This window comes from Melopsittacus undulatus, chromosome 5 (assembly GCF_012275295.1).
Source record: "Melopsittacus undulatus isolate bMelUnd1 chromosome 5, bMelUnd1.mat.Z, whole genome shotgun sequence".
NCBI lineage: Eukaryota > Metazoa > Chordata > Aves > Psittaciformes > Psittaculidae > Melopsittacus > Melopsittacus undulatus.
The window spans coordinates 11,263,511-11,290,949 of NC_047531.1; the positions used below are offsets into that span (position 1 = coordinate 11,263,511).

Here is a 27,439-nt window from a genome sequence, read left to right on the forward strand (position 1 = left end):
TGATGAAAGCTAGTTTTACTTGACAAAGATGTAAAAGCTTAAACCATCCACCAATATTTGAATGCATGGCTTTATCAGTGTGAGATGGAAATCTGGTTCTCGGTGTTTAGTTCTAAAGTTAAGCTGATGCTAAGTTATGTTAGTATTTTATATGCTTGCGTGATCTTGTTTTGGTCTCCTAAAGTGCTATGAGCTTGAGTTATTCTCTTAACAGTGCTCTGCATCGTGTGGGACGGGAAATCGTGCTCGCTATGTGAGTTGTAGAGATGCTCATGGAGGAATAGCAGATGAATCTCTCTGTGCTCATTTACCACGACCAGCTGAAATTTCAAGCTGCTTTAGCCCATGTGGAGAGTGGCAAGTTGGAAATTGGTCCCCTGTAAGTATTAATAGTAATTATTTTTTTTAATATGTCTGTTTAGGTTGTTGACCAAAGGTTCTGGTTAGAACCTGGGACATCATATTCTGTGCAGGTGTGACTGAAACTGCATCCCTTGAAAAAAACAAAATACATGTTTCTTATTGTCAGAAGTAAATATAAATGTCTTTGGTTATTAGTTATCCATGTTCTGTCATAAACTTTGAGTTTATTTTTGGGCAGTGCACAGTTACGTGTGATAGTGGGACAGTAACAAGACAAGTTATCTGTGTCAACTATCATCAACAAATCGACGAGAATTACTGCGATCCTGAAAGCCGACCTTCCAAAGAACAAGAATGTAATATGCCATCATGTCCACCAGTTTACCATCATATTCCAAAAGCACATGACCATCCAAGCCGTTTTCCAGAAATAGGTTACCTACCGGTGCACCACCCACAAGGTGACATAAACCAGTGGAACCGTCCCTCAATGGGAGGATATCAATGGAGAACTGGACCCTGGGGAGCAGTAAGAATTTATTTTTAATATATTTATTTTTCTCTCACCTATGTGTTAACACTTCTAGAAGTGCTATTATAGTACAGATTTGGTCAAAAGAGAAGCATGTGTATTTAAAAAAATATATTTTTATTATTATGAAAATAAAAGTGTGATCTTTCTGTGATTTCAAAGTAATACTTCTATATAGTAGAAATTTTTATTTGCAGATTTCAGTTTTACTAGTTAACATTAAAAATAATAATTTAAAATTGTTGTAATCAACGTATTTGATATTTTTCTGATTAAGCAATGGTGATACATATGTTTGCATGTTTTGGTAGTGCTCTAGTACTTGTGCAGGTGGGTTTCACCGTCGAGTGGTGGTATGTCAAGATGAGGAAGGAAGAAGTGCTAGTTATTGCGATGAGGCAACAAAACCTCCAGAGTCAAGACACTGTGATTCTGGACCCTGCCCACGATGGAACTATGGGAACTGGGGAGAAGTAAGATCATTTTACTTTCAAAGGGAAATATTATTTACTACATAAACTTAGAAATAGTAACATAATTATTTGATTGTAAATGGAACTGAACTGCATTTTGTTACTCATTTCAAAAGAATTATTTTCAACCTCGTTATGTGAACTTTGTTCTTTGATCAAATTCAGCTGTAGTGTAAATACACATACAAAAGTTGTAAGTATTATGTGAGGCTCAGGATGAACAACGTATGATTGAGTGTTGTAGTAGTGTCTTGAATTTTTAGAGATAGAATTATTTTGTGTTACAAATAGATGAATTGTATGCAGAAAACCTGCAGTGAAATTACTGGTCATGTTAAAAAAGAGTGAAAGATGCTATAAAAAAATGCTATTACATCAAATTTTATGGATACTGCCTAGAGTAACTGCAAATACTAGTTTTATATACAAATACAAATATTAATTTTATATACAAAACCAAATCAGAAGCATGGAGATATGATCATGCATCTAAAAGATGACTGAAATACAGTGAAAAGCTGTAACTATTAGAACATGCTCACTTTTGATCAAATTGCTTTTAATACCTCATTAGAAATTAGAATTTAAGTATTACATACTTAGTCTGTAGAAGTTAGACTATGAGAAGGTGTGCCCAGTGTCTGAGTTTTCTGTTTTCTGTCAAGAAAAATCTGGTTTAGGACCAATTTCCATCTTTTCATCCTACCAAAGACAAATAGTATATATGCACATTTATTCTCACAAATGGGTACTTCCCGTTGAGATAAGAGGTTGTAACTGAAGCATTTTGTAGAAAGTCACTTGATAAACTATTAAAATGTAGTTTGGTAAACATTTTGGTGAGGTTTTTTTTTTTCATTGTATGAGATAAGACTGTAAGTCTTTATTCTTGAATTGAAGGTCCAGGGAATGTGAAATAGACTTAGTAAATACTGACATGTACTTATATTGCTATATCTTTTGGGTTTAATAGTATGTGATGACTCTTAACAAAGGCCTTGCATGTAAAATTCTCTATTTCAGTGTACTCAAACTTGTGGAGATGGAATAAAGACAAGACTGGTGATTTGTCAGCTTCCTACTGGCCAAATGTTGGGTGATCAAAACTGTGAAATTCTAGACAAGCCACCTAATATGGCACAGTGTAATGTGCATTCTTGCCCTGGTGATGTTTCATGGCATCGGGGACCATGGAAATCGGTACGATAGCATTCGCTAATATTTTTTGCTTTCTTGTTCTTTCTGTCACTCTATTTCCCCAGGCCTTTAAAAACTTATTATTTTATTTGGTAACAGTGAAATAATAATGCATGTGGAATATAGTCTCTGTAGTTTTATTGTTCCTGCAGTCATTGAATTAAATGGGAAACAGCCATTTACTTCAGTGGGAACAGTTTCATGCTCTGTAAAACATCATAGGGAATATTTTGAAAATTACCAGAAATCATCATAGTCAAAAGCAATACCTAATAGTTTGTTCTATTTTGAAGGGTTATGATTTGATCTATGTTTAAATTTTAAAGTATATGCTGTTATTTATAATGTAGTATTATCTACATATTTATATTTGTAAAAAAAAATCTTTTTGTGTATAACTTTTTCTAATAGTATATTTAAGTATAAAATAACTCTCACATGTATATCCCACTCTGTCATCAAGCATCTTGCTCCGTGTTACTTGTACATTTGTGTATAAAAGTTTATATTTGTGATTTTAAAACAGTGACTAAAGCTGTCTGTGTATAATTATGTAACTATAATATGTTATTGTCTACATGTCACTGTCTATTAATGTGCAAAAATGCCTGCAGTAATCACTATTAATCATTCAAATTGCCACTAGCAGATTATTAACATATTAAGCAATCATAGCAAGCTCTACAGTATAGAGTACATTATATTTCCCCAAGCTCTGAATTTGACAATATTTATTATTGTGCTTAATTCTAAGGAGAATAATGGCAATCAAAGGAGGTTGGATCCAGTCCTGATTCCATCAAAATCAGTTAAAAGCCTGTCATTAACAGCTCTGGGAGATGGGCTGTGGCAACAGTTCTATTTGATTTTTATTTTTTTTTTATTAATGGTAAAATTACATATTTTGGTTCTTTGAATTAACATAGAAGCATTTTTTAAAATATTGTCCAATTTCAACTTAGAATACTTCTTTGTGCTTTTAAAAATAATATAAAATTTGTTGCAAATAGTCTAAAATGAAAGTTTAAATTAATTTTTTACCACAGTTATCTATTACTTCCACTGTGCAAAACAGAGTTTTGTGTTTGTGTTTAATAGACACCAGAGAATCTTATTTAGCTATTAGGCAAATAATTAGTAGTGACTTGCTAATCTTAATGGATGTACTTCAGGTACTAAGATAAGTAGGGCATTCAGCACACAGTTGCCTTTGAACTCAAAGTTTTCCTTTTAGATTGAAAATTCTTCACAGCCTGTTCATCCCCATAGTTTGTCCTGCATTAATAGTTACCTGTAAGCTATTGTAATGTGTTGTAAACCTGACTTAATTTTGCAAAGATTTTCATGTTGGTTTGTATCTCAGTTGACACAAAAAGCCATTTTAATCCTTCAAAGCTTAAGTTTAGAATGGAAGCTCATAATCAGAGCTTGGGGCCTCTCTGTTATTTCTTATTGCAAGCTCTGGTTTTCCAGTAATAGTTTTACTTTCATCACACTGTCACATGGTGTGCAGAAACAAATGTAGCAGATTCAGGAATAAAAGCAGGCTCGCATACTAAATATGCTATCACTTTTTTGTAATTTAGCTGGTTTGAACACTGTCATCACACAAACTTCAGTTAATTTTTGTTGCTGTTTGAGCAATGCAAAATTTCTTCATCGATGACAACTAGTATGAAAGAGTAGTAGAAGCTTTAGTCACAGAAACTGTTGTAACCTAGCACGGACAGCTTTGTTTAGCCTTCATCTGTGGCGTGTTCACTAGTGATGTGATAGTTCATCAATAGATCATGGCTTTGTGTATCTTATGCCTTTCTAACATATAATAGGTTCCAGTATAGGGAACTGTCTGGAGGCTGGAGACATCAATCATGTCCTGTCTGCACTGACTTCCTTCTCTCTAAAGACGTCAAGAACCAGAAAAAAACACTATTTTTATTTTTGATAAATATTGAGTAATATTTATATGTCTGGACAGCAGTGCATTATGCTTTTATACCTACTCGTGTGATTCCACTGTGTAAGTAGAAACTGAAATGGGCAGCTTCCAATACGGTGTGTAATTTGCCATAATAGATTCTGCCACCTTTTACTTCTGTCATGTGTGGTACAAATGTAATAGATGGAGAGGGAGAATAGAAGGAAGGGAATTTCTGAGCAATCACTTTACCTAGAACAACTCCTTGGCTTCCTAAATACTGGCCTTGCCTGGCCCATTCAGTTCAGAAATGGCTATCGAAATTGCTTATAAAAAGGTCTTCCTTATTCTTACGTAGCTTTGTATAAACCATGTCTGAACTAAAAGATTCACTCACGGACTGTTCTGGCTTTTGCGTAGCCAGAGAGTTTCCTCTTGGATTTTAGATTCCAGTGGAAATAGATTCGGGGAAAAGTCAATTTAGCTAAGACTTATTCAGAATCCTGAGTCAAGGAGATGATGAACTATAGAGAAGGACCTAGTTTATCAGTTGTTAGTGTCTTTTATGCTCTCTTCTGTATTGGGGCATTCTAATTTCTTCTGCTAGCTATCACTATGTATTTGAGGACAGAAGACTTCTAGCAATATGCCTTGTAACTACATTTCTTTCAGGTTTTGATTAATTTTACAGAACATAATTAAAATAAAACATATCTTGTAAATGCATGATAGGGCAGTTGCAAGAAAGGCTCTGTTTATGATTTGAAACCAGAAGTCTGGTTGATGCTTTCTGCAGTTTAGCAGTTCTGGGCTGTTACACATTATAGTGTCTGATTTCAAGATTTCATTGCCTTATGTATCTAAGTACACTATCTCTTCTTTAATATATCAAAACTACAATACGGACATATATATTTTTATATATACATCCTAATGATATATTTCTAAGTTAAATAATAGTTGAGGTAAATATAGCTGCTTACTTTAATGGAATTGCACCACCAGTAAATTTGGCCCATATATCTTGGATATTTTTCTTTTAGACTGCTCTAGTTTCATTAGTGAAGGGATTGAGGCAATGGTCCAAAACTTCATGAAAGAATGAATAAATTACAAGCTAAGAAAGTATGGAAACCATATGCCACATTGTATAATGTCAAGAAAAATTCCATAGCTTTTTGACAGCTGGCTAAGAATATTCTGTTCTAGTATAGACTTTTACTGTATCTCTTATTTCAACAGTGCATTATTACTGGGGGTTTGTGTTTAGTCCATGCAATAAGACCTCTGGTTTATTGTATTGGTTTTCATCAGAGAGGTTCTGGTTTTCTGACCCTAATGGTAAGAAGTTGTTTTTTTACTTAAAGCATTAAAAGAGAGAGTATTGCAGATTCACAAAGATACCATAAGGTTTTAAAACTGAACTGTAATGACTAGGTACAACAATTTTGTGCTAGAAGGGTTGTAGAATAATCTATCTAAATTGAGTTCAAGAATGCTGCTTTGTTACTTTCCATATCAGTCTTTTTTTTTTTACTTTGAGCAGTATTTTCTATATTCATGTGCTTTAATATTCTTAGCCAAACAATCATCCGTTACTTGACAATAAGTATGTGGGAATGTAATCAAATCAGCTGTTAGTTGGATCAGTGGTTGTGTTTAGATACAACAAATCTTCAGATGCAGGGTGTAGATACAATGTGAAAGACACATATAATCTTGCAAAGTTTTCCTGTGTAGCACCAATGTGAAGTAGCTTTTCTAGTATACTATTCTAGAGAACAAAATACTGCTTTTAGCAGTATTTGGCTTGGAAATAATTAGACACACAGTAGCAAGTCAGAAAATATCCAGTGCCAAAGCTGTGGCCTAGTAACTGGGCAAAACTTTTAATGTGAACATACATTTTTTTACTCTTCTTTCTGCTGGTCAGCGGGAGGTAGCTCTTCTACTCATCTTGTATGCTTTTCTTAATGGAGGCTTTCTGTGAGGCCTTTGCTTCAAGGATTGTATTTGACTACTAACTAAAACATCCCTTTTTAGCTCAGTTTCTTCTAAGAATTTTGTATTTATCTCTTTGTTAAATGGTCCTTTCTACTCTCTTTTTCTATGCCTCCTAGGTTGTTGCTGCGCAATAGAAAAGAAGTGTAAGTTTCTCAAAATTCCTGATACATATATGCTTTTATTACCTTTCAGTTTATATATTTTCTTAAAGTTTTTATAGAGTGTGAGGAGGAATTACACTGGAGAAATAAAATAGGCTATTCATATATGGCATGACAATACCTTCCAGCTTCACATAGTGAGGAAAGTTTCTTTGCATTTTTGGATTACAAGAATTTTGATAGGAGTTTGATTTTATTTTTGCCCCCTCCTAATTTTTTCGGTGCTTACCAAAACACTTGGAAAGGCAGGGAGTCAAACAGCAGGTTTCCTGCTTCAGCAGTTAGTGGGATCTGTTGATGTTACCTTGGAAGCTTTGTGTTTCATTAGGACTTTAATTCTTGTATGAGTGTGGACAGCAACCCAAATTTTATCAGAAACATTTTAACCAGGTATGTCATAACTTAGAATACACGTTTGCTTCTTATCCTTTCTCACTCCTTTAGGAAGAATTCATACCTGGATTACTGAATCCAGGTTGTAAATGGGTGTTACATAAAGCTTGTTGCAGGAGTCTATTATCTTCACATTGGAAACCAGTTAGGTTACTATGTGCATATCTTATCTGAGAAGCTGCAGCACAATAAGTTCCTGTAACTTGAACGTAACAAGTATTGCCACAAAAGTGAGCAGATATGCCTTTGCTCTGTAGCACACTCAGCTTCACCTCAGTCTTTTTGAGGTATTGTACTTTCCTCCTCTGAACAGTTTCACATATGGTCATTGTACAGCTTTGTTGATAAGCAGTACCAGATACGGTTCAGAGTGTAGTTAAGTTATGGTCCATCTTGAGGTTTTTATTTTCTGTTAGATTTTCTTGAAAACATCTACATTTGGAATTTTATTTGAATAGTAATGGCAGAAGATTTATACTTTCCAATGTAATTTAATTGTAGCACAGTCATTAGTGCTTTGTTTTCTTAGCATGTTGGGCTTTATGCTCTTTTACTTCACATCTCTATTGTGAGTTGAGCTGTGATACATCCAGTTCTTTTTAAAGTTAGGACTTACGAAGTTTGTCCTAGAATTTTACCATATACCAGTTGTGAAGTCAGATAATAACTGTGAATTCTTAATTAAAGGCTTTTAAAGATACTTTCTGTAATTAAAGGGATCTTGGATTAAAAGTGGACAGACACAACTTTCCCAAGAATAGTGCTTGTGCAGAGTACTTTTGCATTGTTCAAACACTATTAAAAGAACAAAATACTGACAACAAGTTAGTTGTCTCAGTGGTAATTTCTTGTTAGTCAAAAAATTAAGTATCACAGACAAGTGTTTCACCAGATGTTCAAATAATATTAAGAAAGAAGTCCCACAAAACTAGAGGTTAAGAATGGTTCGCTTTTCTGAGCTCTATAGAAACAGAATTGTGCAGATTGTGCTGAGGTGTATTAATGGATAGTGACAGAGGCAAGACTTGACCCTTATAGAGGAGAATTATATTTTGATTGTCTGAAATGTTAGTAAAATTGATTTTTTTTTTTAAATTTCACTCTTAGGGTTTTTATGTAATTTCAGAAGTATTACTTGTGATTCCAGAGAAAATAGACATAGAAAGAGTGGATCTGCTCATCTTCTAATTTACCTTCAAGTGTCAGAAATATCTTACTGCTGTTACATATTACCCTGCAGGCACATAATGTAATGTTCATTTAAAGTGGCTGTTTTTCTATTTCTTCAGTTTCCGCTATAGTTGCTCCAGTATAATTTCAATGTAATTCTGTCTTTGCACTAGTGGAAGAAATCTACTACTACTTTTGATAAATAGAAACTTACTTTTTAAGAACTGACCTCCCAGTCCCCTTCCAGTGTTGTTACTGCCAGGCATGCCATTGACTACTGCAGGAGCAGAAGCAGCCCAAAGTTGCCTAAGTAAAATATTTACTTGGTTTCATTTTAATGCAAAAAAAACTTGCTATGTATGATAAGTGCCTTCATTCAGTTTTTCTATGTGTAAAAAGTATTTATATCTTTAAAGATAATCTTTTATATTAAAAGGGAATTCAGAATCAGTGAACTTGGTTTTCAAAACCAGCTTCAGTCTTTTACCTCTTCTTCTGCTGCTGGCTAATGTTGAACTTCAGAATACCTCATTACCAATACAACACATTCATTTAACATCCCACTGGCTGAAATCTTCGTGTTAGCATATGCTATTCATTTTAAAAAACTTTGGAAATGGGAGGGACCTTTTCAGAGAGAACTGATAACATATGTCACTACCCAAATAATGTCATAAACCAGACTTGGGATAGTGGATTTCATTTGGGGCAATTCTGGTAAAAATGAAAGAAGCTACTTGTTTCCGAAATTTCAAAAAACAAATATTTGTGTACTGTTCATCAAACTTAGAGGAAATTTATCCTTATTGGTGCTATGTTGCCTGTATAGCTTGAAATAATAAATAAGTTCTAATGTATGTGTGATAATTTAATTTAATGACTGTGCCTTGTGTCTGTGAAATACAGTTGCATTTTAACCCTTCTTTTTTATGCATGTTGTGTGGCTTTGTCTTTATATTTAATGTGTCCTTTATTACAGAATGCTAATGTTTTAAGTCCTTAAAGAATAAAAAGAAAAAGGGGGTGGGGAGAAGGGGTGGAAACTAAACGCTTCTGCTGAAAGTGAGAGGGTTTTACCACTGAGTAATTTTCATGTTGCAGTGAACTTGGTGATATTTTAGTGACATTGTTTTCATGGGGGAGCCCTTACACTTGAACAGGGAAAAAATATATAAATATTGTTAACAATAAAAGCAGCATCTGATGTCAGTGGACTGGAACAGGTACTTGGCACATAATCTTTGATGATAAACCTTAAAGGTACTGGCTGTTGAACATTTTGCTGAAGCTATAAATTTATGGCTCAATCTTGCTCCAACTGGCAAAGGATACAGAAAATTGAGTATCATAACATAATTCTCAGCTCTTAATCTTTAAAGACAACATGTTTTTTTACATTCCTGAAACACTTTTACGTGACGAGGTTTGAAGAGGTTTGAAGAACTTTCAGATGCTCCATTTAAAAAGAGGACAAGTAAAAGTAAGTCAAAGTAAAAACCAAACCAACCAAACAAAATCGCCACAAACAAACAAAAACCTCCCAGAATATCGGAAGGTGAAAAAGACAGGTGGTCCTAACCACCATTCCTAAATACATGGAGCCATTTAATGAAAGTGAAAGGAATGTGAACCTACTGATGTATTTATTTCTTTTTCTGCACTTAGAACCTTCAGAAAAGCTGAAGGGTTCTGCATGGTCAGATCCATGTGAAAATCATTCTGAGCTGCCTTAATATATGTGGCAGTTTTGAAAACTCCAGTCACAACTCATAAATACTGGTTCAAAGTGGTTTTGAGACCCATATTTAAAAGTTGTTAAACATATCTCAGAGTACTGGCATTTCCTAACATTTGTGAATACACCAATATTTTGGTTACCTGGTATAGGTTAGGAAATGAACAAAATGTTCTGTAGTTCTCCATTATGGGCCTCATAGACCTTTCTTTGAAAGAAAGTAAATGGCAAATATGCAGGAGAATGTCTTAGGTTGAAAACAAATTGGAATTCAACATGTGAAGGTAGGTAAAATGTTGTATTCTTGATCTAAAATCTACTCACGTTTTTGCCGTCAATCCCTATTTAAAATAATTTGTGTTATTTTTATTATTTAGTTGCTATTTTGTTAGTGCCATAAAGTTATGTTTTTGCATGATTCTATGTTTTGAAAAATCTCTGACAATACCATATCATTACAGTATATATTGTTTTAATTTCCAGTTTTCTTAAAAGTTCAAATACAAGACCTTAGTTTTTAATCAAATTAAGTAAGTGATACTTCGCTTTAGTTCAGAGACACTGACAGAGCTCATCTATTAGTTATTCATTCCTTTAATTTCCAAGCTACTGTTTCGCTGCTGCTAGCATGATTAAAAATGATAAATCAGAGATTGCAGTTGCTGGAATCCAGTGTTTCTTCTTCTTATGTTTAAGTTTTTGCAAATTTGGCTAAAACTAGTTGGTCTGTCGTTGTAAGATGGCACTCTCTCTAGTTACTTTTGTGATTGGTTAACTGAAAGACTATCTCTTCGGATAAAAAAGAAGAATCCATATATTTAAATTATGGAAAGAAAATATACAAGTGCTTTATTTTTCTGTGCAATGCCTTTGGTTATGCAGATGTAGCTTCCATACCAGCGATCCTTTATCATGTTAAAAATATGGTCCAACTTTTATTGTTAAGATCTGTGAATAAAATGTCACTCTCAAAGGGCGAACATTACTTTTAGTGAAAATGCAGATTAAGTCATTCCCATGCATTTGTTCAGTTTTCCAAAACTTCAAAAGAGGCAGGAGGCTATCCTCCCTCTGATGCACTCTCTTAAACTGTGTCCGGTTGTTTGAAGCAACAATGGATTCACTTTAGGTTGCGGTTTGGTTTTCTTGGAGATTCGTGAACGTAACTGCTGGATGGACACAGATGCATGTGTTTTTCTCCACCTGGGAAATGAGTTCAGAAATCTATCCATTTATTAGAAACAGAGGGTGAAAAAACCCTGCCTTTCATTTGCTTATACTGGATTTCCCTGAGGTCTCCTATCTTCATTTCTACCTCCCTTCTTTCTTGATGCTTGCACTTTGTTCAGTTTGTCTTCAGTGTTCCTGCCTTCATGTAATTGCTGGAAGGTGTTACTAGTGTTACATAACTGTAGAATAAAGAACGATGAGACTTGTTGAAGCCTGGCCAAGCCAACAGTTGTCATCTGCAGTGTTGTAATGGTTAAAGTGCCTGTACCAAACACTTTCTAGGATGTATCAAAGGCAAAGATTACTATTCCGTTTGTAAATTAGACACAAATTTATAGTTGTAGATTAAGATTTTCAGAAAGACCTAGTGAGGGTCTACCTCTGTTCCTGTTTGCCACTGATTTCAGAAGGAAAGGTAAGGCAGAATTGTCTGGTGTGCTGTTTTAGGGGTCTTGTTTGTTGTGGGGTTTGTTGTTGTTGTTTATTTGTTTTTAATTTACCACTGTTCTGTATTTCTAATCATGGTTTGCCTCAGCTGTCTGTTGTATATATATCATTCAGCTGAAATGTGATAAAAGTTAGGTACATGTACCAGGTACGTTGTAGCAGGAATGCTGGCTGAGTAATGTAGTTTATCCGTTCCCTCCCTCCCAGCAATTAATAAGCTATTCATACTTCACAGTGCTTATATGCATATATATATATGTGTGTATATATATATATAAATATATATATATATACTGTTGTTAACTACAGTGATACAGTTGCTTGAATGAGGGCTGATGCTGAAGTTCTTAGCAGAGGTACATGCAAACCTTTTAGTGACACTTGACGCCTGTACCTGAGGTAGCAGAGTGTCCTGGGTTCAGCAGTAGCAGTCATTTTTCTCCTCCTTAGTAGCTGGTGCAGTGCTGTGGTTTTGACTTTCAGCCTGGGAACAGAGCTGATAACACCAATGTTTTTAGTTGCTGCTCAGTAATGTTTACTCTGACCAAGGACTTTCTGAGCCTCATGCTCTGCCAGGGAGGAGGAGAAGCCGGGAGGAAGCAGAGACAGGACACCTGACCCAAACTAGCCGAAGAGGTATTCCATACCACAGCACGTCATGCCCAGGATGTAGAACTGGAGGCAGTTACCCAGACGGGTTAGATCACTGCCAGGGTTGCTCTGAGTATTATTCAGTGGGTGGTGAGCAGTTGTATTCTCTTCCCGTATTATTTCCCTTATCATTATTATTATTGGTGGTAGCAGCAGTGATTTGTGTTATGCCTTAGTTACTGGACTGCTCTTTATCTCAGCCTGTGGGAGTTACATTCTTTCCATTCTCCTCCCCATCCCTCTGGGAGCGGGGGGAGGAAGATGGACGAGTGAGCAAGCAGCTGCGTGGTTCTGGGTTGCCGGCTGGGCTTAAACCACAACACAGAGCCTACCAAATGGCTGCTGAAAGGAGGCAGAAATACCTGTTATTTTTCTGATTATCAGGTGGTTACCAGATGCAATGGATTCAAATCAAGAGCACATAAGGCAGGAAGAATAACTATACAATTTTTGCTGTAATTGAGAGATGAAATAGAACCCATAAAAGAAAGTGTTAAATGAGATGCCAAGTGTGATATGTCATTATTGTTGAAGGAGAACACACTAATCATCAACTCTTGAAATTGTGATTATTGTTTGATAAAGTAGCAAGTAGACATTAACAGAAACACAGAATATCTTTCATTTACACAAGGCGTTTTCGTGTCACTGATGCTGTTATGTAGCAGAGTTAGCATGCTTGCCACCAGTAGATGGTTCTGTGTTAGGTTATTGATGTGTCTGACCATGAGCTCTTCTTCCAGGAAAGCTGAAACCCCAAAGAAAATAATTTCTGGGGACAACTCATCAGGACAACTGAGTCTGATTTTGGGCTTTGACTCAACTATTCATGTTTGAGCCCAATAAAGTATGATACTAATTTTCTGTGATGAATTTCCCTCTCTTTCTAGCCTTTCATGTATTTTTGCCACTGTTTAGTTCATCTTATTTTCCTCCTCTTCCCCTGGGCCACACAGCCTTTCATCAGCACTCACACCAATATGTCAATGATCCATGAGAAATGGCTTTGGCACAACATGGAATACAACATAATTGTTTTCTAATGCCTTGGATTAAACTCTTACAGAAAATGGGAAGATGGTAGTCTTCTCCCTGTATGCCATATTGACTATACTCTTGTCCAGGATTTGAGTCAGATTTGTTTCCTTGTTATGAAACATAGGCTTGAATATTGCTGAGGCCCAGATTTTGCTTTCTGAATTATATGATTAGTATTTTTCAGGCTTTACAGTGAACTTTTATGAAAGGCTTTAGTTTTATTTATCAGTTCTCAGTCCCCCTAAAGCTTGAAGCTTTTATCTGGCATCAGGAGTTTTCATTCTTTGTGGCAGGATATAACTGAATATCCACCAGAATCTAAAGATACAGGTAGTGTAGAAGCCAAATCCTACAATTGCTGACATAATGTTGTGGTTGTTTTGGCTGCTGCATTTTTCTTATGTTACTGTAATAGCTAAAAGCTTGTTTGAATGTCAAATCGTGCTAAGTGTGTTATGTAGGTAAGACAAAGAGAAGGTTGCTGACTGGAAAAGCTTACAGGCTCATTATGAGATGCATACGGACTGGTTGGCAATACACAGCAAAGTAAAGCCTGGCTGAGTATCATGGTAGGTGGGGAGCTGAGCATGTTTTTCAGATGCTCTGTAATTGGCATCAAAAAGGATGCCAGGCTTAAGGCAGCAATGGGCTGAAGATGCTACAGAGGAATTTAGCTGATATTTAAAGTTGCCACCACATGGTCTGAATTTTTTTGCCCTGTGCAGCTGGCAGTAACCTTAATGAGGGAGGCTGCTCAGCAAAACAGCAATGTGCCTGGATAGCAGATGAACAGCAATACTCTTTGCAGCTGTTGGAAAAATCGAAACCAGAACCCTTCAAATTCCACTTAGTGATCATCCACAGAATTTCATTTATGCATTCTACTTAGATTTGCAAATAAGTCTTTTAATGTGGCCTCTCTGACACTGCAAAGCACTATCCATTACCTCAAGCTTAGCACAAATGAAACAGATGACCAGGTCCTTCCTTGAAAGCCCTGTCATGGCTTTCCCCTTCACCATTTACGTTTTGATGCACAAGAGGTCAAACAGATTCAACAGGTGCTTTTATTTCTTCATGCAAAGGCAACAGAGAGAGGAATCTGCAGTAACTGGAGGCTATTTAGGAGCTTTCTGCAAGCGGGCATCAGTCAGCAAGTCATTCATCTGCTTGAGAGAAAGGGACCTATTGGAACTCACTGGGCTCAGCTGGCAGTGCATTTGATCATTAGAATACAGTCTTGCTTGATTTAAATAATTGAACCCTCACTGAGCTTAGAGATCCAGTCAAATTGTGTGGTCGGAATGTCATCTAGGTGATGTTTGGATCAGGGGGTAGTATCGCAGCCCGAGCGGAAATGCAGTTCACTCTTGTAGGAGGAAATTGCATTGATTATTAGTTTACCTCAAAGATCCCATGACGTTTGGGGTATGATTGCAAATATCACTGCAGAAAGTAGTTTTTAATTCTAGAGCTTATCTTACAAATGTTGTTTAGAACTCTGCAAACCAGGAAGGCCACAAAGAACTTGAACAAAGAAGAGTAATACTGGGTATATGCTGCTGGGTATATGCTTTTATGGCATCTTGTGTCTATTGCGTCAGCTGATACACAGCATACAGTCTTGGTTGGATGCATCCACGTAAAAAAGCCATGCAGACAGTTGGAGGGTTCAGAGGACAGCAGCATGTATGGTAAGATACTTGGAGGAAAGGTTGGGATAGCTGTGTTTTTCAAGAGCAAGTCTATAGAAGAATGGACTGAATGAGATACTCTTTCCAAACGTAATCGGTGGTTATATCGGGTGAGTGTTTCTGAGTCTGCTAAGGGTAGAATGGGAAGTAATCATCTTATTTAACAGCATGAGATATTGTCATTAAATCCTAAGATACTTTTTCTAAGTATAAGGGTGGTTTTGCAGTAGAGAAACTCATGCAACAGAGGCTGTAGCATCCCTGTCATCGAAGACAAACTGCTATCAGGAATGGTTGAGGTATAGCCCATCCAGACTCTGAGCACTGTGATGGATTGGATGAAGTCTCTTGAGTCTTCCTTAGCCTGGCCTTCCTCGCTTCCATTGCTGTAGCTGCAAAAACACAGTTAGAAAAGTGTCAAAATGGACTTACAGACTGCAGCTGCAAGGACTCAATCAAACCAAGACGTTTTCTGAACACTAGAAGAATGTGATATAACACTGAACTTTTGAAATTAAGCTCAATGAAGTGACTTAAAAATATCTTTACTGTAACTTCTGTAGCTAACATAGGTGACACTTAGATGTAACAGTAAATTACATACCTCTTGGAGCTCAATCCACTCTTTCTCAAGAGTGATAGACTATTTGGTAATTCTGAATGCTTGAGCTAATTGCACAAGTGTTTGTACTTGTTTTAGTGAAGAATTACTGACTGAATCGAAGAGTTCAGTAGGACCTTCATTATAAAGTCTGTGTTGCTTCTTGATAGTCTGCATACTTTCCTTTAGGAAAGAATAGTTTTTCGAATACTTTTAGCTGAAAAATGCCTATTTGATGCTCAAGCACTGCAAGGGCCCCTGGGGAGATGTAGCTAACAGGGAGAGGGCAGGCCCATTAAGAGCTAGTTCTAATATGACAAATTGAAATTTGAAGTAACTCTCATCTAACCAATGCTCAAAGTAATGTTTTATTAGTGTCTTGTGCAGTAGCAGGTCCTAGTCTACTTCTAGCATGGTTTTAAAAGAGCTTACGCAAGCAAAGCAAGACAAGGAATTAATTTGCTACTTCCCATGGGCAGGCAGGTGTTCAGCCATCTCCAGGAGAGCAGGGCTCCATCATCTGTAATGGTTACTTGAGAAGACAAATACCATCACTCTAAACCTTCCCTTCTTTCTTTTTCCCCACAGATTTTATTGCTGAACATAGCATATGGTCTGGGATATCCCTTTGGTTAGCTGTCCCAGCCATGTCCCATCCAAACTTTTTGTGCACCCCCAACCTGTTCACTATACAAGCTACCATGAAGAAAATTAACTCTGTCCAAACCAAAACCAGCAGTTACCATATTGCTTTTGGTCAAAGTCATTTGTATTTTAAGTCTCTGTATATCTAATATGAATGCAGGAGAAACTATTATATGTTTTCCATTTACCAGTCTTTTGAGTATCCAGAAGTCCACTGAGATAGCAGCAAACCTATACAAGACACCCCCTTGAAAGAAAAGAAATTTGGGGGAAAATCCACCAAATAATCCAAGACCTTCAGCTTTTCAATGAGTTAAAATGAGTTAAAAAGCTTTGAATGGAACTCTGCATATCAGCTGCAGAGAGAGGCTTAATTTGGCAGGAACTGATGATAGGCATGCCTGTCTGAGAGTCCGTCTGTACCACAGAAAACACCAGGAGTTCTGTCACGCTGATCCTCACAGGATTTATTACTATGAAAGAAACCCAAACAGATGAATCCTAGTTACCAGCATTATGGAATGACTTTGAACAATAATAATCAAATCCAGCTTTTTACTGTAGATTTATGTTTTTAAAAGAATCTGACATATGGGAAATATTACTTTAGCCAATGTTGAGACAAGTGCTAGATTTTCTGTGTAAAACAGTTACAGGATGGTTTTTTCAACTTGCATTGTTTTAATGAAATGGTCATATTTCTTTTAAGATTTAAAGTTTTTATGGATTTTTTTCCTACACATGCAGTCTCCAGAAACTATATGGAAAACATGCATTTCATAAGGCTCCAACTGTGTGGGATGTCATACAAGTGAAGCCAAGCTGTAGATGCATTGAGTCACAGTGACTACATTGTTCTTGACCATGTGCAAGTTTGAATGGAAGGAGGTGAAGCAGCCAGAGAGTTAAGTGCAGTTGTACTTTCCCTAGTCAGGAGAGTTAAGTCTTGGGAAGATTACTACCAGAGCATCTCACAGAACAGGGAGAGCACCGAGCAATGAGAGGACCATATTCCACAGATAGTGTGCAATAAGGCATTAGAAGCTACAAGAAGAAGCATGGGCTTGTGAAGGACATAATTCAGTCTTATAACAAATGCACAGCCAGCTAGATGCACTAAAAGGACACAAAGTACACAGAGTACAGAATGAGGCCTCGCTTCTGTACAAGTGAGGCTTTGACTCACTTGTGCACACATCACTTTGATGATCCAAAGCTGAAAGGAAGTTAGGCAGGTGTCTTAGGTCAGTGTGTGCAAAATGCAGATCTCTATGGAAAACACTGATGACAGGGATAGAGGTCAGTGCAAGATACATCCTTGCAATCTGTGCTTAGATGCCTTTAGCCACTTGGGAGTATCAGTCCAGGATCTTCTAAGGGACTTACATTGCTCATTCAAATAACTGAGCAGGAGCTGTCCTCTGCCCTTATAGAAAAGTTGAGAGGCATCCCTCACTTTATATTGATTAAAGTTTTTAATTCAGCATTTGAGAGACTTCGTTTCCTTTCTTTGGTGTTTGTTCTTTGTGCTGGAGGAGAGGCAATGCTTATCTACCTGCCAGGAGCCTCCAATGAGAAGCTCTTGGACAGAAGCAGTCTTCATTTCTCTGGCTGAAGGTGGGTCACTACCCAGTAAAGAACACAGCTACCTGCCTGCATCTGATGCCAAGGCATTCTGGAAAGAAATGGTCCCTTGAAGAACTATTTTTATGTAATATTATAGACTCATAGGAGTGACAGTTTGGAAAGAGCCTCAAGGATCATCTGGTCCAACCTCTCTAAGCAAACATGACCTAGACTAGATGTTCCAGCATGCTGTGCTAAGGGCTGAAGCCAGAATCTGACCAATTGCAGGAGAATACTGTACCTGCAGTACTCTCCTGAGCATATACTCTCTTGAATTGCCCACTGATGATCCTGGGTTGTCTGCATCCAGAGTGAATGCATTAGCTTTTTCATGTGTTAAAGAAATATCTTCTTAATTTGGTGGTTTGAAGTTTGGGTAAATCATATTTAAGCAGAGGTTTATGGCTGTTTAATGTCTAGGGGGTTTTGGCTTTTAAAAGTATCAGGATCTTTCAGTCCCAATACTTTGAAACAATGAACACACTTTACCTAACAAAGTAAACTTCAGTGTAGTTTCATGACTTACAAAGAACAAGCCTCAATACAACAACAAAACCCAGCAACTTTGAAAGCTCATAAATTGAAACCCATGGTATTAGGTTACTAGTGAATTACCTCTTTCACAGTGAAGTTTCTTTTTTCAGAGTAAGATCTACTCAGCAGGGGTCTGGATACATGGAAACACAAGATCAGATTTGTAACTTGATGACTATGTGAAAGAGTAAGATAGCAAATTTATATACAGAAATGCTCAACACGCAGTGTTGAACATAATGAGTAGAGATATTATTGGAACATTTTTAGAAGACTGAGATGCAGGATAAGAGATTTTGGTGCATATTCTATTGCTATTAGTAGCCATTAGCCCTGTATAATAATCTCATTTTTGTGGAATAAAAGGTAACTTTATAAACAAATATGTATTCACTGAAAAGTGCTATCTTAATGTTGAGGGCAATGAGCAATGAAAGAGTGAGATCATTCTGTGCTGTGATACAATTCTGTGGCATGGTAGCCTCATTTTCTGAAGTGGAGACTTCCTAGGACACCACATTAGGTTGCAGTTCTTAGCCTGGAATGCTGTCCCCAGGAAGACTAGAAGGCTTCTCTCTGCCTGATAGCCCTCTGGAGCCTAGGTGGTACTTCCACCACAGAGGAAAGCCATTGAGGAAGGAGGGGTACACTGTGCTTTCCATCACCTCATAGGGGGATGTTAAGTAACTCTGTGTTGCACTTCATTTACATACAATTGAAGAATAAAAAGGAAGACTCTCCAGAATTTACAGATCTTTTATGTTTACATTTTAAGATTGAAATTCCTCAGGAAAAATGTCCCAAAAATATAAGGGAGAATAGAATCAATTATCAAGATAGTATCAGCATTTTAATTTTCATGCATACGTGTTGTCTTTCCTGCTTTGATAATAAAACCCTTTGAATTCAGAGCTGAGTTTTATGAAAGGCTTTTATAATTAGAGGGGTAGCAGAATTTTAAGTTTTCTGACCTGTGTTATTCATACATAAAAGTTTTGGGTAATTTTTGTTATCTTCCTATCTTACAGTGGGTTCTAGATTAATGAAACAAACTGTAAAACTGCATGAATCATATTTTTAAATGATAAATTGAAAGGTTTTGCTGATAACAAAAAGATTTAATTTAGAAGCAAGCATTCTATTTACTGGAATTGTAGTGCAGATGTGTAAAAGGCAAGTTGTGGCCAAATATGTACTCTTACTTTTTTCTAATATAATTATAGTTTATACTATCTTATATAGTATATTATTTATAAGAGAAGCATGCTATCCATTGTATTGTGTGATAAATTTATTGCTTTTTTCTACAAAGATGTGTTTTTAAACACATTGGTAGTTTCAATGAATCCTTTAAAATTACACATATAAGTTGGGGCTGTTCAGCCTGGAGAAGAGAAGGCTGCCTGGAGACCTCATAGCAGCCTTCCAGTATCTGAAGGGGGCCTACAGGGATACTGGTGAGGGACTATTCATTAGGGACTGTAGGGATAGGACAAGGGGTAACGGGTTGGAATTTAAACAGCAGAGGTTTAGGTTGGACATAAGGAAGAAATTCTTTACTGTGAGGGTGGTGAGGCACTGGAATGGGTTGCCCAGGGAGGTCGTGAATGCTCCATCCCTGGCAGTGTTCAAGGCCAGGCTGGATGAAGCCTTGGGTGACATGGTTTAGTCTGAGGTGTCCCTGCCCATGGCAGGGGGGTCGGAACTAGATGATCTTAAGGTCCTTTCCAACCATAACTATTCTGTGATTCTTTAATGTTCAAGAACACGTAAGAATCCCTGTGGGTACTGAGGACAAGTGAGTCAGCTGAGATTCTCTTTAGCAAAGTGTAGTGAAAAATTTCACAACCTCACAGGTTAATTTATTGTAGCTGCTTGTTCTATATTGCTGTTTTCACAGACAAATATTTACCAGGTTTTGTTCTGAAAGCTGTATGCACTGAGCTTCATTTTATGAAAATGGAAGATATGTGTGTTTAAAAGTGTTTGGTTAAGTTAGTGTCTATTGCTAGAGACCAAGATGAAAATGTTACATTAAAAGGAAGAGAACTCTCTTCATTGTTTTTGAAGAAAGTCTATGTTTATATCCCTTTATACATCCACTTAGAAATTATGTTTTTATTTTAATATTCATTCTCTCCCTGATTGTGTAGGAATAAAGTGTAAAATAAAGTACAGAGGAAACCTAGAGCAAATGAGGCATATTTTCTTTCCAGACAGAAAAGGAATTGTGTCTATTGATCAAAGCTGTTTGACAGGACGATGTTCCTTGGTTGACTGAACTTTCCCTAGAACCTGCAGCTCTGCTCGGCAGGTGAATAAGAGAGCCCTGATTTGAAGAATTGAAATCAATCCTCACAGAAGCCTCGCAGCAGTCCAGCAATTTAGCAGAGGAATGGCCCTTTCACCAGAAGAGACTGATCTGTCAGACATGCTCTCATCATGGCTAGCATGTACTCATGGGGTACAATTTGCAGCCCACTGCTTTTAGGATGAAGGGAAGGAAATCCTAGAGCCTTTATGTATGCGTCCTGTTTCTGGAGGAAACAGGATGCTGGAGTGGCAGGGCAAGACCATGCCCCAGTATCTATTTTATGCAAGACCAAGGCCTGCATCTGAACCTGCAGTGTCTATACCTCTTCTCTTGCTTCTTTATGTTATATAAGATACCCAAATCTCACAGAAGGGAGGTGCCAGCTAGAAACACGCACACCCGTGATTAGGTATTTTCCTTTATTTAATGCTTATGGTAAATGTCATGTTTACATGAAAATAGTGATGGGTGTACTGGAAAGGCTACTAGAGCATGTTCTTGTTAGATCTTCATATCAGTCTGTCTTATGCATGAATATGGACAGCTGAGCTCAGGTATTTGTCAATAATAACATCAAAGAATTAAAAAGACACAAGAGATCTTTTGCATCTGATCAGTAACACTCCGTAAACAAGAGCTAACATGAATTTCAGATACCTACTGTAGCTATTGTGTCATAATACAGTCATAATACAGAAAGATATTCCTATATAGTCCATTTTGTGCAAGGCTGGAGCTGCTCCTGCTTTTCTCATTAGAGATGTTTCATGAAGTACTGAAATGCACTTCTCGTTTCAGTGTTCTGTTTCCTGTGGAAAAGGTTTGAAGTTTCGTGATGTGCATTGTTTTAATAGCTTCCAAGCTAAAATAGAAGAAGGAAACTGCAGGCATCTGAAAAAACCACGGACATACAAAATATGTAGAGCTGGAAGATGTCCTGCTTGGAAGGCCAGCAGATGGAAAGAGGTATGTAAACTCTGCTGTAATTATATTCTCTATGAAAGAACAAGATGAGCATATTCTGGAGTTCTGGTGTCCTCAGCATAAAAAGAACATGGAACTGTTGGAGCAAGTCCAGAGGAGGGCTACGAGGATGATCAGGGGACTGGAGCACCTCCCATAGAGAAGGCTGCGTGGAGATCTCATAGCAGCCTTCCAGTATCTGAAGGAGGCCTATAGGGGTGCTGGACTGGGACTCTTCACTAGGGACTGTAGTAGTAGGACAAGGGGTAATGGGTTAAAACTTAAACAGGGGAAGTTTAGGGAAGTGTAGATTGGATATAAGGAGGAAGTTCTTTACTGTTAGGGTGGTGAGGCACTGGAATGGGTTGCCCAGCAAAGTTATGAATGTTTCATCCCTGGCAGTGTTCAAGGCCAGGTTGGACAGAGCCTTGGATGATATTGTTCAGTGTGAGGTGTCCCTGCTCATGGCAGGGGGATTGGGACTAGATGATCTTAAGGTCTTTTCCATCCCTAACTATTCTATGATTCTGATTCACACCACAGTGCATCAATGGAAATAATTGTTAGGATGGGTTAGTGGTTTTATGCACATCACAGTTAAATATACAGATTAGCAAATGGTCCATTATATTTTCTTTTTCTTCCTTTTAAAAGTAACTGAAATTAAATATATATGAAAACTGAAAGTATTTGGTTATCTGAACCTTGGATTGTACAGGTACTTGAGACTTTCCTCAATTTACCTTGTAAATTCAAACTAACTGATTTTTTAAATTACGTCTAGGTAGCTCACGTGTGTTTATTTTCCGTATTTCTTACAAATTTTTATTTTTATTATAATTTTATAATTTCAACACAATTTTTTTTCACGAGTGTGGTAGAGACTGGGAGGTATAGTTTAAATAATTACCTAAGAACTTGTAATACTGGCAGCCATACTGTCTACTGGGCACTGTCTTGTTTCACTCTGGATAACTGATTTTGATCAATTTTAGTGCTCAGTATCCTGTGGAGTAGGGATTCAGCAAAGGGACATCTACTGTCTGCTGAAGGACCTGGGTCAAGTGAATGAAGCAATGTGTAATCATGACACCCGGCCTGCTAGCAGGAGGCACTGCTGGCTGCCTGCATGTGTGCAATACCAGTGGCTGGCAGATGAATGGCAAGAGGTAAGTAAGGCTTTCAGCTTGTGTGAAGTTACTGAGTGATGTGTTTTCTTTCTTCTTCCCCCTCCCTATTTGGATCCATATTGAAGAGCTGCTTTGTTGCAGAATAACAAGTGTCAAAGGCTTTGTTTACTCTCTTATACAGGATTTGCTTGTCTTTACTTGTACACAAAAGCTCTGCAGAGCTCTGAGCAAGTCAGTATTGATAAAACCACCTATTTTGAATACAGATTTCTTTACATAGTGCATAAAATGTTTAATAGAACCTAATTATGAAATGGTATTAAAAAAACAAACACTTTTTAAGAACAGAAATACAAATGAAATGTCAGCTGGAAGTAAAAACCTGGGAGGTAGAACCTTTGGTCAGCTGTGTTTTCTTGAAGGTTAATATAGGAGATTACCAGAAAATATAAGAAGCAAAATAAAACTCAGCATTCTCCTACCAAGAATGTCATAAGATGTGATGACTATTTTCTACATGCTAAAAGTTTAGTGACTTCTGTACCCATGTATCCAAACACACACACATGCACATGATTTTTGGTCTTTGTATAATATGTGAAAGGATGAACAGAAGAGCCTGACTCTTACTGTAACATGGGACAAAACCCAGCTTGTACGTTTGTGGCATCCTAATAATCTGCACTGTTAAATTGCTCAGGGAAACCCCCCTGAAACTTTGACTATGAAGACTCAAAAGTCTGAGGGCCGTAACGCTGTAGAAGTGACCACTGATAACACACAGATAATTTGTTGGTGCTCTGCAAAATCTGGATTGTATTCATGGAGTTTAGATTTACATGTTCCTTTGTTAAGCTATAATGAAGGGAAGTTAACAATATATATTTCTTCCAAGTGTTCTTATATGAAGCTATTAAAATCAGGAATTAGTGGAAGTGGATCTGAATATCCTTTTAACACAAATGTACCCTTGCATGGAATGAGAGTGAATTTTCCTTTCCTGTACAACATTTGAATATTCCAAGTGGGTATTTGGAGTTTTCCACTCCAAATACATTGCGTTTCACTACATCTTCATAACTTCTTCTACATGGATATTGCTGTTGGCTTGGAATTCCTGCATTCAGTTCCCTTCTCTCACTAGATTCATATGTAGATCTTTAAGTCTAGCATTAATAGTAGTTCAAGTGTTTACCCATCTGTACTGCTCTCCTGGTGCAGTGCTTTCCCCATCAGACGTGTGATACTCTGCCCAGCTGTCTCAGCTCTGGGTGCTCGTGTGTCATTTCCATGCCTCACCAGTCACAGAATAGCAGAAAACATTCCAGATCTGGCATTTCTCCAGCTTGCAGCTGGGAGACTGGCTGGTAACGGCAGACAGCATTCTCCTACCAAATAAAGACTAATGTATAAAACATAGTGGGACTTGATGATCCTTATGGATCCCTTCCAACCTGACATATTTGCTGATCCTATGATGAAGAGGATTCTTCTGCCTGTCCTCATTACTTTATTACTGGGTTATTCCTTATGTGCCTAATATTCTGAGCTTCATGCCATTAAAAGATATGGGGTTTCTGTAGGTTACACCAGCCAACTGTATCCACACTCAACCTCCTGGTTCAAATCCACACATTTTCATTCTCTGAGTGAATAGGTTTCTTAAAGGCTTAATGTACATATGGCTTCCCTCACTGGGCCACAGTCTCTTGTGGATCCACTGAATGGGTAGGTAAGACTCCCACTAATTTGCTTTCACTGCTCTCTGATTTCCTGCCATTCTCTTTGTCACCTCAGTTTTTCAAGAAAGAAGGCAATCATTCAGCAAGACTTGGGGATTATAGGCACTTAATATCATGAGCCTTATATTTCTCCTTGAGGTCTTAGGACCTTACTTCTACCTTTGGTTCCCCCATGCAATCTTTACATTGACAAACTAGAGCATGTTCAGTGAAGGGTCTCCAAATGGTTGGAGGTTGAAGCACTTGCCCTACCAGGAGAGACTGAAGGAAATGGGTTTGTGCAGCCTAGAGAAGAGATAGCTTTGGGCAGATCTAGCAGCAGCCTTCCATTATCAACAAGGAAGTTACCAAGAAGATGGAGCCAGGCTCTCCACAGTGTATGGTGGGAAGGCAAGAGGCAGCAGGAGTAAGATGAAGCCAAAGAGGTTCAAATAGAATATTCTGAAAAACATTTTCTTTATGAGCACAATTCAGGCAGTAAAACAGGCTGAGAAACAGGGAATTTCAGTCTCCATCCTCTGAGGTTTCAAGACCCAACCCAATAGAGATTTCATCTGGCAGAGCTGTTTTACTGTACAACACCTGGATTTTGTGCTTCAAGTTGCTTATTTGAGTCAATAATGCAATTTGAGCAATAGATTTGATCTCTGCGTCAGACCTTGATGAGTCTTCTAATTGTTTGTTATTGGGTTCAAATTACTATTAAGTTAGGTTCAGGTCTGACTATATAGTAGGTGTTATTATTGATTATTGCCTCTGCCAAGACTGGAGTTTGAGTATTTGAGCCTTCCTTTTTTATCACAGCAGGTTCAAACAGGTTAGTTGAGACACCTGTAGCAGGGGACATGCTGTTGACATGTATCACTTAGTCTGTACCTCCCATTTTCTGGCAGCAAAGTTCTCATCTTGTCCTAGCAGAACTGTGATGACTCCATCCCACCAGCTTGCCATGGGGAGAGGTCTGAGGACACTCAGGACAAAGGCATAGGCTCAACAGGTAGTGCTGCCCAAAGCTGGCATTGTTTCATTAATAGGCAGTTTTCTCTTATCAGTGTAATATTCCCTTTTCATGCCGAGGAGCTTTTACACTCAACCTGTAATCTTGGCCTAACATTTTCATATTCTCCTCTGTCTCATCCAGCAGTTACAGTGTCATGTTATTATACACTATTGTTTTTTCAGATCATAAGAGGTACCTGAACTTTGAAAACAAAGTAAAGGATTTTGATACAGTGAATAATTCAGATAGCAGATGTCGTGAAAGGTTCTGCTGTCTGGGTTTTACAGGTGTGTGGCAATGAGCAAATAACTTTGTTCTGGAAATGGCCAGTTTAAGTACAAAAACTGTGACTGTTTTTTCTCACTCTCAGTGCTTGGCATCATATAGAAGAAAGGAAATATACCGCAAGGTGAAGTGTGTGGATGAAAAACAGCTCCAAGTAGATGAAAGCTTCTGTGATCCTGCCACAAAGCCTCCATCAACCAAAAACTGCCAGATAGCTCCCTCTAAATACGTTGTGTTTACAGGAGAACTGTCCCAGGTAAAGTAATTATACTGCTTGCACATCTTTTATGTAACTTTCGAAGTAAGAGTGTTATATTGATAATAGGTAGCAATATTGCTATATTGCTAATACAATATTGTTAGTATTGTATTGTGTATATTCTGTGTGCAGAGCTAAACCAAAGAAGTGTATTTTCATCTGAACACGGGTGTGTGAACATTTTCCATCCCCTTACCTGCATAACTGTTGTGGACCTTCACTTCTGCACACTGATGTACCAGCTCTGAGGTGGCAGCCATCGATTAGATGAGATGTTTTTGCCAAAGCAAGGATCAGAGCTGACTTATCTGTAATTGCAATGCTGCAGAAAGGTTCAGTATCCATAGAAATAATACCTGTGCATTTATTTTAGTGCTCAGCCAGCTGTGGATTTGGCTATCAGCAGAGGATCACATACTGTGTTGGAATCCATTCTGTTCAAAATCAGCACGTCCATGGCCTGCAAACTGTAATGTACCGAGAATGCCCAGTAGAACCATCCCCATACATTTATAAATGTAACATCAAAGGATGTTCACAAGCAGCTACCTGGAGAGTGGGGAAGTGGACCAAAGTGAGTATAGATATGCAAGCTCATTTTTGATAGTTCCCTTAAACAGGAATGAATGCCAAAACTCATTTGCTGACATATTTATGTTAATTATTTACTACCTTCTAAACTAACTGTTCATGTCTATCTCTGTCTAGTGCTCAGTGTCTTGTGGACTGGGGGTAAAGGAGAGAACTGTAGAATGTATGACTGAAAATGGCTTATCCAGTGACTTGTGCCTGCCAAATTTAAAACCAGATGCCAGAAAGTTCTGCCATGAAGAAGAATGTAAGTGACAGCTGTTTTCAGCTGATGTTGTTTTTCCAGGTTACTTCTATAAAAGCTATAAATAAGCTTGGAGCACAGTTATGCAAAATGAAGTCCTAAACCTAAGTTCTATTCATGAAATAGTAATATAATTTAATCATTCATTTTGAAGGTGAAATTCATACCACCTGCAAAGATATCCAGATTAAAAAAGGGATTAGAAAGGATGGTGAATACCTACTTAACATTAAGGGAAGGATGATAAAGGTAATCTTAATATTAATGATTTTTTATGAGCACATGTTTTTATGAAACAATACTGTTCTAATAAAGATCTTGCTGAAGGGTTGTATTTCCTCTTCCAGATTTATTGCTCAGGCATGCACTTAGAGAATCCCAAAGAATATTTGACATTGGTAAAAGGTGAAGCAGAAAACTTTTCTGAAGTTTATGGACTCAGGTAAAAAAGGGGTTACATAACTTTATGAAGTACATTTATGCCTCCCAAAGAGAATAA

At 37.5% G+C, this 27,439-nt stretch overlaps 1 protein-coding gene across 1 annotated transcript in view; it reads left to right on the forward strand.

Moving 5' to 3' along the window:
- The window catches only part of ADAMTS20 (ADAM metallopeptidase with thrombospondin type 1 motif 20), an 88,727-nt gene that overhangs the window by 54,596 nt on the left and 6,692 nt on the right, over positions 1–27,439 (forward strand). The window contains exons 25-35 of the mRNA XM_005148092.3: positions 215–379; positions 602–892; positions 1,207–1,368; positions 2,392–2,568; positions 21,525–21,692; positions 22,685–22,858; positions 25,932–26,102; positions 26,479–26,679; positions 26,814–26,943; positions 27,095–27,189; positions 27,288–27,382. Of these exons, the coding sequence (XP_005148149.2) occupies positions 215–379; positions 602–892; positions 1,207–1,368; positions 2,392–2,568; positions 21,525–21,692; positions 22,685–22,858; positions 25,932–26,102; positions 26,479–26,679; positions 26,814–26,943; positions 27,095–27,189; positions 27,288–27,382 (1,829 nt within the window). The remainder of the gene's footprint in view (positions 1–214; positions 380–601; positions 893–1,206; positions 1,369–2,391; positions 2,569–21,524; positions 21,693–22,684; positions 22,859–25,931; positions 26,103–26,478; positions 26,680–26,813; positions 26,944–27,094; positions 27,190–27,287; positions 27,383–27,439) is intronic.